This window comes from Morus notabilis, unplaced genomic scaffold, assembly GCF_000414095.1.
Source record: "Morus notabilis unplaced genomic scaffold, ASM41409v2 Scaffold89, whole genome shotgun sequence".
In the NCBI taxonomy this organism is placed as follows: domain Eukaryota; kingdom Viridiplantae; phylum Streptophyta; class Magnoliopsida; order Rosales; family Moraceae; genus Morus; species Morus notabilis.
In genome coordinates this window covers 450,893-463,415 of record NW_010357100.1, presented here as the reverse complement: position 1 = coordinate 463,415, position 12,523 = coordinate 450,893, and the positions used below count along the sequence as shown (strand labels likewise).

The 12,523-nt window shown below is 35.9% G+C and overlaps 2 protein-coding genes across 2 annotated transcripts; one reads left to right on the top strand and one right to left on the bottom strand.

Annotated features, from left to right (window-relative positions):
* Nucleotides 1-623: 623 nt before the first annotated feature.
* Nucleotides 624-5,220, top strand: LOC21401411 (protein EI24 homolog). Its single transcript, XM_024164779.1, has 11 exons — nucleotides 624-806; nucleotides 1,039-1,104; nucleotides 2,318-2,468; nucleotides 2,621-2,673; nucleotides 2,923-3,057; nucleotides 3,198-3,261; nucleotides 3,392-3,477; nucleotides 3,566-3,648; nucleotides 4,003-4,079; nucleotides 4,211-4,326; nucleotides 4,486-5,220. Exons 1-11 carry the CDS (start codon nucleotides 682-684, stop codon nucleotides 4,550-4,552), a joined length of 1,023 nt encoding a protein of 340 aa, XP_024020547.1. The 5' UTR covers nucleotides 624-681; the 3' UTR covers nucleotides 4,553-5,220.
* A 3,105-nt stretch (nucleotides 5,221-8,325) lies between these two features.
* On the bottom strand, nucleotides 8,326-10,618 carry LOC21401410 (transcription factor TCP8). The gene has a single exon (XM_010089112.2). It carries the CDS (start codon nucleotides 10,523-10,525, stop codon nucleotides 8,858-8,860), a length of 1,668 nt encoding a protein of 555 aa, XP_010087414.1. The 5' UTR covers nucleotides 10,526-10,618; the 3' UTR covers nucleotides 8,326-8,857.
* Nucleotides 10,619-12,523: the final 1,905 nt, after the last annotated feature.

Genomic DNA, 12,523 nt, shown 5'->3' with positions numbered 1-12,523 from the left:
AGAAAGATTGTGCGTGCTAGTTTGGTACCTTCTCAGATGCGCCAAATTTTGGTGCAACCTAGATCATATGCTTCCATGGATGCTCCACGTGGCGGAAATTCTTTTTTAACAGGAAAATACAAAATTTTTCCTTATTATTTTTAAAATACAAAATTATCTTTCAAATCAAAGTTTAATCCTTTTTAAAGAAATCAAGCTTAATCCTTTTAATTAGCACGTTTTTTTTTGAATTAATACTGATTTTTAAGGGGGAAAATAGAAAATTGATACGGATTATGGTACCATAATTGTCGGTATATATATATATATAGTTATTAGATGAATTTTATGTTATAATGACGTATAAGAAAATAATTAAAATTAGTATTTCTTTTTGAAATTTTTGTTTATTAGTGCAATAAAAAGTTTAATCCTTTAAATTAATTTCTTTTTTTTCATGAAAATTAAATTAACTAATTTAAAATCTTTCACTCTTTTACTTTTGCTGCAGATAATTAGATAGAATTTATGCTCCAGATAACGTCGAATATATTATTATTCACCAAGTTGTGTAACTTTTCCTTGATCGGGTGAGGATCACCAAACGTGACGTTATCAAAGCCACAGGCAAGTTTATTTCACTTATGTAAAGTCCATCTCTGTCCGTCTCTCGCTCGCTTTCGGAGTTCCAATCGTACAACAATGGAAGCCACGAAAGCCTCCTCTGTAATTGCTTTCACAGCAAAACTAAAGAAGGCTTCTCTGCTTTGGCTTGAAGGCTTCAGAGAAGCCTGTTGTCTTCATCGCGTTTTCCTTCTCTGTCTCAGGTCTCTCTCTCTCTCTCAATCCTTTTGCTTTGGATTGAAAAAGAATCCTCTTTTACTTTCTGTTTGGTTGCCGAGAAAACGAAAAAAATTTAATTCTAAAGCTTGGTATCTTCGGAGTGAAACTTACTTTAGAATGTAACTGAATCATATCAATGGATTTTCACTTTTTCCTTCTCTATTTTCCTTTTTCTTTTTCAGAAATTGAACAGGTTTTATTATATTGATATGGCAGGTCAAGAAAGCTTTCGATTCGCACAGGTCAATGTTTTCTATTAAATGGTTTCATTTTCTTGGGGAGGTATGTGTGTGTATGTATATATAAATGTCTCTCTCATTTTATTGGATAACAAATACGCAGTTTTTGGATTGAACTTTTTTCTACAGATGTTAATAAAATTTGTCAATTTTCTATACTTTGATTCTATTTTGAGGTTATTCTAATACCTTTGATGTTGAAAGTCTTTTAAATGCTTTATCCAAGTGATCAACAAACAATTGTATCATTATCTAGCTTCATTTAATTGATCATATGCCATACATCTTGACAATGATTTTTCAATGATTGTAATAGCTGTTGCTGAGAGTATTCTCTATAAGGCAATTATTTAGAATAGTTGTGGCTGGTATGCCCAATAAAATTTCTGAGAGTCCCTTTCCTTGATCTTTCTTCTTTTCCATTCTCCGGGAATTTGTTAAAGAATACCTATTTTGGGCACAAAGTGGATGATGCTGAACTGAAACTCGATTAAGCTGGATGTTATATGTTTGCTCAAAGTCTAGCTTTATGGTCAAACAACTTGATATAATGCTTGTTTAAGCTAGATCTTTTTGATGGGATGAATTGTTTCTCTTCTTCTGATCTCAACTGCGGCCATTTTTGTGTTGTCAGGTTGCTTGTAGTGTCGTATGGCTTGCGAGATAAGTTGTATTTGTAGTTTGTTTGTATCAGATATGTAAGCTGTCAACACAATCTTGTAGGATAATTTTTTGAGTATAGAATATAGAAGCAGATCCCTATTTGGCTTTTTCGCGATTCCGTGAGTATGCCTTAGATTTGGCTTGTGATGAACTTCTTGCTGCGTCATAATGTCACAAAATTTGACAAAATACCTAGTTTGTCCTGACAAACCTTTTCTCCTTAGTTATCCCAAATTTAGTTGAAGGCAATCCTTGTGTCCAGTTTTGACCAAATATCGCATCAGGGATGGAATTTTTAAGGGCTAAACGGTTACTTCTGTAATTTTAATAATGCAAGTGAAACATCGTATTTAACTTAAACCTGGAGAGGTTTTTGTAATTTTCTCCTCTTGTTTTCTCACAGTTGATTTGCGTAATTTGATGTTTCTCTTCTATTAGTTATGACTATGCCAGTGATAACGTTTTCTATCATTGGTCGTCTATATTCTATATTAGCTAGATATACTTAGTTGATGCATTAATGCTTTCAGTGCATTTTGAATCATGTATGTCCAAGTCAAGTGATGTGATTTTCTTAACCTTTCTTCACGCAGTATTTTCCTCCTAAACAAAGTTATCATCCCAATGCTACATTGGATATTACCTGATGACTGTGCACAGTTTAATTCTCAACAACTCTGCTCGTTTGGGGGTGTTTTAAAATTTTATTCCTTCTTACGTGTTCAGCTCATACAACTCTTTTATGTAAGTGAGCAGTGTTCATTTACAAAGTTACAATATTAACCATACTTGCTGATATCATCTATCCATAGCTATGCCAAATGGTCTTCCTAATGTAATAATAAGTTTATAATTTATTTTGATGATTAAATCATATAACTGATCGCCGCTTGCAGATAACGTGGTTCTACCCATTGTATGTATTCAGCTTTATTCTGAGCACCCTCTGGTATTGTTTCCTCACCTTTGTTTCATCTTTTTTTCCTTTTCTCTGTTTATAAGTTTTAGTTTTACCTTAATTACCAAACATTCATTTCTGAACTTATTATAATTCCACGATGTTTTGAAGAAAATTTAGCGTATCCTATCTCAAATAAACATAATTATTTCCAATAACAATCCAAGTTACTATGCATACGATTCTACTCAATATTGATATTTTCTTTTGTTCTCATGAATCTGAAAATATAAAATCCAGGTACAGTGATATTGCTGAGTGTGGTTTTGCTGCTGCAGACAGATCTGAGCCCTTGAAAAAGGATGGCTTGAGACAGAAAGAGATGTTGACCTTGCAAAATACAGGTCGGGTGGGAAGACCTGCTGGCCTGGGAGGGTAAAGTTTTAACTTTTTTCATGTTCTCAGGTTTTAGTTAATTCTTTATCACAGCTGATTCTGGGTGTTTCTTCCCAAGTATTCACTACTTTAACACTCGTTGTGTTTCATTCAACTCTTTCTATTTCATTCATGTGTAGGGTTATGATTGGAATAGGAGAGCAGGTGTATTCAATACTTCTTTTGACCGTCTTCTTCATAGAGGTAAAAAAAGGGTCCTTTTTTTCTTTTTTTGCCCCTTTATGTACTCTCACTTATCTTTTTTATCACCATTATTTGCAATTCTGGGGAAGAAAAAGCACCCCTATGGGTTTTATGGTTTTTGTATGTTCAGGTTTTTGCAACAGGGTTTGTACCCTACTTGGGGAAGGCAATAAATTTTCTACTTCTTTCTTGGATATATGCCTATTACAGTTTCGAGTATGTGGTTCATCTGCTTCTTTTCACTCTGAGCCGTTTCACTTACTGTTGTGAAGATTTGTGCTAATTGCACCTTTGAATTTGCAAGGTACAAATGGAATCATGCTGAGATTGTTCTGGACAAGAGGCTGAACCTTTTTGAATCTAACTGGGCATTCTTTGCTGGTTTTGGTACAATATTTTTTAACTTGTGCTATTATTTTTTAGCCATTTTATAACTTCAGTGAGTACATCTTCGTTTTCCTTTGGATGCCCACTTAGTGATCGTTACGTAACATAAAAACCTGTACTTTTTTATTCACATGGTTTCTCTTTTCTGTTCCCTTATCAGCTTCCAAATAGGCCAACGATGATTGTTTAACATAATATAGAATCCAAGACTCCTAAACTATTTGATCATATTCTATAGGGGAATTCTATAAACATGTAACTTGGAGATATTAGACACTTTCATATGTTATCCCATACGTAATATTTAGGTTAGTGAGATCACGTTTTAAAGTATAGTCGTTAATGACTCTGCAGGAAGCCCATGTGTTCTTCCTGTTCTCTTCTTCTCACCTCTCGTGACATATGGCATTATGGCCATACTGTTTCCATTGGTATCTTCTACAAGCCTTTTTAGACAGTGGAGAAAAGAAAGTTGATGACCATTTGTTTTATACTTTTTTGCTTTCTATAAAGTTTGAGCATTCTTCTATGCTTTAATTAAAAAACAAATGTTCTGTTTCAGTTTGTTCTGACAGCAACTGATTCAGAGGCCGAGAAAGTTCTCTCTTCTCAAAGAACAAAATGGGCAGACACAGAATTGGGAAGGCTTCCAATATTTTACGCTGCTGATACTTTATTGTAAGCTATCATCTTTCTTATATCTTTTTATTGAATTAGATATCAGATATAGATAATTGCTGTCACTTGAGCCCTTGGAAGAAAGCAACAAACAAAAAGGCTGAATGCTCAACAAATAGCCCCATAGAAAGCTGATACCTTTCCTGAATAATTCCATAGATTGCGCATCTTGTCGCTTTTGCCGTTCGAATCCCAGCAACAGCCGAAAGACAATAAGGCACTCTAAAATTTTTGGCTTTAAGCTTGCACGTCCTCAGAACAAGAAGCCAAATTGCAAGAGATTTGTACAGTGCTTGCTTTAAGTACCATTCCTTGATCTCTCTTCCCATCAGAATAATGAATGGTTTTGCAAGCCGATAAGCCAGAAGACACAAAAAAATTGACTCTAATCCTTCAAGATCAAGTATCATCAACAACTTGGAGGTATCTTGTGTTTATTTTAATGTACATAGGAAAATGGGTTTAACAAAAGTCTCATATTGATTTCCAAAACCAAGAGAAAAAAAAAAAAAAAAAAGGGTTTCATCTGTATAGAAATTAGTTAAAAGGTAGTTTGTCATTGTTTCCGCTACATGGTTATAGTCTTGTTGGTCAGTTATTGAATGAATGTTTACCAACAATGATTTCATCAGCTTTGAAGCTATTTACTGCTTTCTCTTTCTGTAAAAATGTAAATTTAGTGCGTCCTTTTTTGGAAAAAAAAAAAAAAGGGTTCCCTTTGGCAGTGTCATGTCGTTTTAGAACCTTCTGCAGAATCTATTCGATTTGGTTGGTCGTTGTCCCATCTGCGTCATCATATAACTATTCTCTGAATTGGACGGTATGACCTATTAGATCATGTGTATATCCTTGGGTCTTTTCTACCCATTTTCACTCGATTATCATATAGCTAAAGAACAAGTTGGAAAAGAATCGCAATTGATTGAGAGTTGTGACCCACCCAAATGTCGGTCCCAATTAAATTGTTTTCTGAAAAATAAATAAAAAGGTTTACCATTGTTGCCATTGGTTTATTGTTAGTTGTATTTGATAATATATTTATTAGCCCCAGTTCAAGATTAGCTGTAAAAACATCTTAGGAAAGTTATTAGCGAAGTTTCAACTCATTGTCTAGCACGTTTTAAGACTTTTTATATTACTGCAACAGCAGGTTTGCCTTTTCCTTTTAGAACTTCTTCAAAGGCGGGGATTTTCTATTCATATTGCACATTTTTGAATGTCAAATTATGAATTCTGTAGTGTCGGTTTTAAAATTGTTTGTACCTTAATATAATCCCAACGTTCGAAGTTTACTAATTTCAACATAAAATGTATAAATTATCGTATTTATTTTAAATTTATAAGTTTATCATAATTTATACAACTTCAACACTTGAAGTTCATAAGTTTTTAATGTAAAATGTACAAAATATTGTATTCCTGACACGATGTTGGGAATTCTTCTCTTAACATCATAGAAGTTACTGTTAATTTACATTGTATTCATATTAAAACGGGAAGAAAAAAATGTAAACTTAACCGATGAAATTTTTGACGGGTTAGAACTCAAATGGAGAGGCTCAAAAATGTAACAATACTGCCGATTATTAAATAGAAAATTTGTGTAAAAATGAATAATAAAGGTTGTACCCGAGTGTGTGGCCTCACGTGTGAGAAGAGAGAGAGGAATGAGAGAAAAAAGAGTAATCAGTGTTTTCTTTTTCTTTTTTTTTTTTTTTGAACAAAGAGTAATCAGTGTTTCTGCCTAGCAAAAATAATATAAAAAACAAAAACCGTGTTTTTCTGCTTTTAAGCCACGCGCGCTCTCACTCCTCTACTCTTCTACCAAAACCGCACTTACGCCACATATGATTGGATCACGTGAAGCGCGTGGATTCATTATTATCATTTTTCCGATTGCCAAAAAAAAAAAAGAAAAAAAAAAAAAAACAGTATTGTATTCATTGTTTCGTGACAATTGGATCAGACCAAAACGGAATCAATCCTGATCGTTCATTCACTTTACAGATCACACACCGTCTCATCATGATAAAGCTCCTTCAAGTCATCGTGTCTCTTTTCTTCTCAAACAGTACCATAACATTAACAAATGTTTTATTTTAATTCTCTCAAACAAGAAAAGTCAAAATATTCAACTTTTTCCTAGTTTATTATATTAAAAAAGTTTTGGTTAAAATCGTGTCGTTTTCTTTTTATATATATGTGTTAATCCCAATTTTGTAGCTTTTCCTTGCGTAAATTGCGGGATTAGTGTTCCACTAACGCTTCCAGAAAACTGGAGGTCGAAAGATTATAATAAAGCAAATTTGCTTTATGTGGGATCAATTTCTTATCAATTGGATGAAAGTTGAATTTTGTCTGCTATTAGGCAAATCCCTCTTTGGCATCAATTTGATGTGCTCGATTATTTTTCTTCATTTTACAGGTTGGGATCACAATTCACGGCTATATATATGTATATAATATATTTAAAAACGTTGTGACATTATAATAATATATATTGTTTCACTGTGGTATAATCCAGTTAGGTAGCTTAGAATTGACTAAAAGTTGGGAAATTTTTAAGGAAAATAGAGCTTTAAGAAACCAAAAACTACAAATCAAGAAATACCCAATTCTACGTAAAGGGTAAAAGTACAAATTATCTTTTTGAGAAAGGAATCTTGTTTAAGATATAGAACAAATAAAATGGATAGAAACCCTTTTATGAAACGAGAAACTTTTTTTTTTTCCTCCTTGGAATAAATGAAGATCTTTAAAGGGATCAACTAGAAAAACACCAAAAATGAGTGAGCAAGAAAGTACAAATAGTAAAGCAACCGAGGAGACCATTGCAAATCACCAATAATGTGAAGGAAGGGAAATGGGAAAAAATGATTAAGCAATCAAAACGATAGTCATCTGAATTGACTGTAGAGGTCAAAACAGAAGTCACTCTCACCGACCCATGCTTCAACACAAGGTTATTTAATCTCTCTCCCCCTCCCCTTCTTCCTCATTTTTCTTTCTTTCTTTCTTTCTAAGGATCCTTTTACGATGAGGTACTATCGTATTGTTTCTTATATTTATTTTTGATTCTTAATTATAATTTTTTATAGTATTTTTTCTCACAAAAAATACATTTAAAATAAAAATAATTATGCATTATGATTCTAAATACATAAACTAAACGTCCTCATGTTTTTAGTCGTTTTTAACCACGGATCTAATTAAAATCATATGAAACAAAAAGTATATAAAACAAACAGTTTATGATACAATTTGAGAGCAGAAAAACAAAAACTCTTATCTCTGTTTTTAATAGCTTTGAATTTTCTTTTTAAAGCATCAATAATAGAGAGCAAAAGCGTGGTTTTCCATATCCATAAGCAACCGATATAATTTTTAGATTGTACAACTAGTTTTACCAAAAGCAATTTTAAAGTAACCTCTGCCTAAGATAATTTTCCATTTGGTTGCTCAAGGGTTTTAGAATTCAATAAAAAAGCATATCCATATTTATATAGGAATGTTTCAAAAACATTAAACATGCTATGCTCTAGGAAAACTTAACGAACAAGCTAAACAATACTTGATCATCACGTAAATAAAAATCTCTTCCTATCCATAACCAAGATTCTTACAAGATACCCCAGTAGTTGGGTCTTTCTCTCTTTACGGTAACAAAATTCTAGCCTAGATTTGTTAGACTTAGAGAAAGGAAGGGGAAAAAAAAAAAAAGACTGCTTATGTTGCTTGTTTTATATTTTATATTTTTTCTTTTTTCCCCCTCATTTTCAGAGAAAACTTTGTTGGAGGGTCAGGATTTAAACACATCGAGCAAGAATTTCTTCCACTCGGCATCCATCTCGTAATGGGTAAAAGTTACAAAAAATAAAAATAAAAAGCTCATTTTTCGTTGGCTTTAGCTTTTTTCCACTAAAAAAAGAGAGAAAAGAGATGCTTTATACGATGTAGAAAAAGAGAAGAAAGAAGAGAAAGGCATGCATGCCGATAACAGAATTTATTGAACTTTTTTTTTCTTAATTACTTTTTCTCGTTTTTCCATTTTTTCATCTCATACAAACAGAAATGCAAATAATAATACACTAAACACAAATAGATAAATCCTCCTATACAATCTCACTCTGCCTGTTCTTTTTTGGGTCCCTTTTGGACCAACCAAACTAACAAATTACATATCAATCTCCTCTCCAAAGCAATCTAGAATATTAGGGGAAAAAAAAGAGAGAGAGAGGGAGAGAGAATATTAACTACTACAACTCACCAAAAATTAACAAAAACAAAACTACAATGGCAACTAGCAACCTATCTTTTCAGATGGGCCATCCATGAAATTTTTTTCAAGCACTCAAACTCAAATTTATCACAAATTCAAACTCCCAAATCTGCAAATGAAAACAAACCCAGCAATCTCTAGCACTCCTTACTCCTATAAATACTTTTTCTTTAAAAAATGGAATTTATATATATAAGAATCAAGAGCAACTAACCAAGTTGTATAAATATCATAGGAGTCTCTGAATCCATGTCATTGTGAATTATTTGGATCCTCATCTCCACTGTTAGTAGCTTGACTCTGATGTTGCTGATGCTGATGCTGATGCTGATGCTGATGCTGATGCTGATGATGCTCCAATGGATGGCTCTGATGATGATCGGAATTTATATTCAAACCGCCTCTTGAGTACGCATTAAGCGCCGCCAACATCCCTAAATTGGACTCCGAAACCCCGAGCCCGAGTTGCTGCGACGGCTGCGGAGGCTGCGCCGCCGCCGCCCCCGGGTGTTGCTGCATCAGCATCGACCCTAACTGGAGCTGGCTTCCTCGGCCACCGCCTTGGAAATCAATGCCGCCGGGGAGATTAAACCTCGGCATGAAGTGCAGCGGCGCCTGCAATGTGCTCCCGTGGCTCGGCGGCGGCGTCGGGAACGTCCACATGTGGGGCTGCTCCGACGTCGCCGGTGCAACCGGCGATACACCTGTGCCGGCAGTGACAGGTAGCATCCAGAACGTGCTGCCAGCTCCGCTGCTCGGAGCAACAGCCCACATCGCCGTCGGCGGAAGAAGGTTCGAAGGGCGAAGCAAGCCGGCGGAAGATCCGGCGGCAGGGTCTTGCTTGTTAGGCATTTGCTTGAACGTCTTGTTTGACGGCGATGACGACGATTCTTCGCCTTGTTGTTGCGATTGGGAACTACTATTATCGTCCTTGAACAGATCTTCTCTGAATCGTTTCCTCATATAATTCTCCGTCGTCTCTCCACCTCCTCCTCCGTTATTGTTGTTGTTATCTCCGCTCGGAAGCGCTTCGGCCATGAGAGTCTGCTGATTCTGCTGATTTTGCTGAGGATGAAACCCTAACAATCCCGCGTGGGCGAAACCGGCCTCATCGAAGTGATGGTGATGATGAGCCGCCGCAAGAGCCAACGCGCCGTGGAATGAGTGAGGCGCGGACTTCGACGGCGGAGCAGAAAGCGTGGATCCACTGCTACGGAGCGAGATGTTTAGTGTGGAGAAATTCGCCGGAATTGTTCCGGTCCCGGTGGCGGCGATGATCGCCGGCTCCGCCTGCTGGAGAAGCCACTCGATCGTCTCGCCGTCGGACTTGTGCCCTAACTCCCTCGTCAGCTGAAACACCCTGGCGGCGCAGGTCGCCGGCATTCGGATGCGCCGTCCTCGACCGTCCACTTTCGTGTGCCGATCCTTCGTCGATCGTTTCACCGGTGGCGGCGGAACGATCGACAATTGTTGTTGTTGCTGCTGCTGATTGAGATTATCATTATTGTTGTTATTACTATTATTGTTCTTTACCTTTGAGGAATCGACGAGAGGGGTGGATCTGGTGGCGATGGCGAGGGAAGCGTCGACAAGGTGAGGCGGAGCTGTCGAAGTCGAAGTCGAAGAGGAGGATGAGGAAGAGGATGACGATGAAGAAGACGACGTCGTTCCAGCTGTGGCAGTGAGACCGGCTTGGATGGAGATGGAGCCCATGAAAGGAGGACCTTGCCCTCCTCCGGAAGACGATGATCTGCCATCAAAAGGGACCACAAACTGTGGGGAAGAAGAAGACGATGATTGTTTTTGTTGTTGTTGATGATGATGATGATGGTGATGAAGAAGAAGCTGGTTCTGCTGGCGAGCTGAGTTGTTGGTGTTGGAGGTGTTCTGCTTGTTGCTTTGCAAATCTGCTAAGTCCATTTGGTGGGGAAGGGGGGTGGGGTGTGGGCTTAATTTTTTTGGATGGCTAATTTTTTTTAATATTCTTTTTTAATTTTTCCCTTTTTTTTTTTTTTTTTTTTTTGGGGGGGGGTTTTAAGGGTGTATTTCCCGCCCCCACTTCTCTCTCTTTTAGAGGAGGGGTTTTAAGGCTGAATTCTCAGCCCCCATCTCTCTCTCTCTCTCTCTCTCTCTCTATTCTTCTCCTCCCCACCCCAGTCCCACTATTATTTGTGGTTTTGTCTCTCGTTTTTGGAGAGAGAGAGAGAGAGAGAGAGAGAAGAAGGTATGTGTGGAGTGGAGGAGTGAAAAAGTTTTTGTTTATAATCTTTTTCTATCAATCTAAATATCTTACAGGGTTTTTGGACCTAACTAAGACTAACAGTGGGTGGGGTTTCTTTCTTTGCTTCGTGATTGACTGTTGTCTTCGTGAGCTGCAGCAAGAACAAAGATAGTGGACAGAGAGAGAAAGAGGGTTTGAGTAGGTCAAGGGAGGCTTAGATTGATAGATAGATAGATAGAGAGAGAAGCAGGTGCGGGGGACCTTCTTGTGAGGGGAAAAAAAATTTAAAAAAAAAAATTTAAAAAAAAAAAAACAGCAGAAGCCAGAAAGAAAGCAGAAAGCCCACTCGTGGGGTATTCTAAAAAATAAAAATAAATAAATAAATAAATAAAGCCTCAATGTTGCAAAAATCACATACAAATAATACATAGTACATACCCAGTAAAAACTTTTTTTTTTTTTTTTTTTTTTTGGGTTTTGCAAGAACAAATATTTGGAATTGAGCACCACTTCAATTTATGCTCTGGACATTCCCACCAAAATTTTTGGGCTTTGAAAACCCAACATTATCCTTGCATCGCCAATGCCCAGGTTGGCCTCGACATGGAGGGTAACATTGTCCTTTTAGCAGAGTTGTGGTGCCCCATTGGACAAAAATAGAAGGGCCCATATCATATCACGTCAAACATAAGGAGTTTGATTTTTCTTTTACCCGTTCGTTTTGCCCCTCGGAAAGCCTCATTGTGTCTCACTAGTTAATACCCCATCTTTTCACTGATTCAACTTTAAAATTTAAGTTTTATTACAGTAAAATTTTTTTAAAAATAATCACATATATTTTTTTTATTATAATAAAAAATTCTCACACAACATCATATTTTAACTCAAATTAGACTTTGATGGTTTTTTTTTTTTTTTTTTCCTTCTATTTCATGGGATTCTCTTACAACATGACCTCGTCAACGTTTGGTCTAAAATAAGGTTTGTTTAGAAGATCAGTTGGTGTTTTGTGATTAGGTGAGGAAAAGAAAAGGAATTGGTATTTGTTGAGTGTTAGGAGCTTAATTATAACTGTGGGAGTTGAATGGTAAAATTATTAGGATGAATATACGAGAGTCAGCTCGGCATTATAATAGACAGCGCAGGTAAGCATCAGATAAAAAAACATATATTTCAGACGGACAGCTCACCCCAACCCAACCCCACACTTTTGTTTCTTCTTCCTTTCTTTAAAAAAAAAAAATAATAATAATAATAAACTTTTTTTATTTATTTTCTTTTGTCCATTTGGACACTCCTAGTAATTAATAATATATAAGGTTATACAAAACATATATAGATCAGTCACAGACTGTATAGAAAGGAGAATTATGTGGTGTATATATATATATATATATATAGAGAGAGAGAGAGAGAGAGAGAGTTATGTAGTTAGATCAAATAGAATTGTAAAATGGGGCGACAAAGGTGCACTATATCAAATTGGCAAGCCGGACAAGATATGCCATGTTAATTTGGCTGCCATTTCAAATAATAATAATAATAATATTTTGGATGCAATTAATTAAAGGCCAAAATGACAGGAAAATGTTTCATAAAAGATTAAAATCCAACAAAAAAGTAACGTTAAAAAATCATAGATTAATTGGCCAGTCGTTTATTCTTTCGTAATTGAATAAAGTTCCTTTTTTTTTTTT

Coding starts and splice junctions, on each gene's coding strand:
- LOC21401411 (XM_024164779.1), top strand. CDS start 682: ATGGAAGCCACGAAAGCCTCCTCTGTAATTGCTTTCACAGCAAAACTA. Junction 1,105..2,317: donor GGTTTCATTTTCTTGGGGAG/GTATGTGTGTGT, acceptor TTCTTCACGCAG/TATTTTCCTCCTAAACAAAG. Junction 3,649..4,002: donor GGCATTCTTTGCTGGTTTTG/GTACAATATTTT, acceptor ATGACTCTGCAG/GAAGCCCATGTGTTCTTCCT.
- LOC21401410 (XM_010089112.2), bottom strand. CDS start 10,525: ATGGACTTAGCAGATTTGCAAAGCAACAAGCAGAACACCTCCAACACC.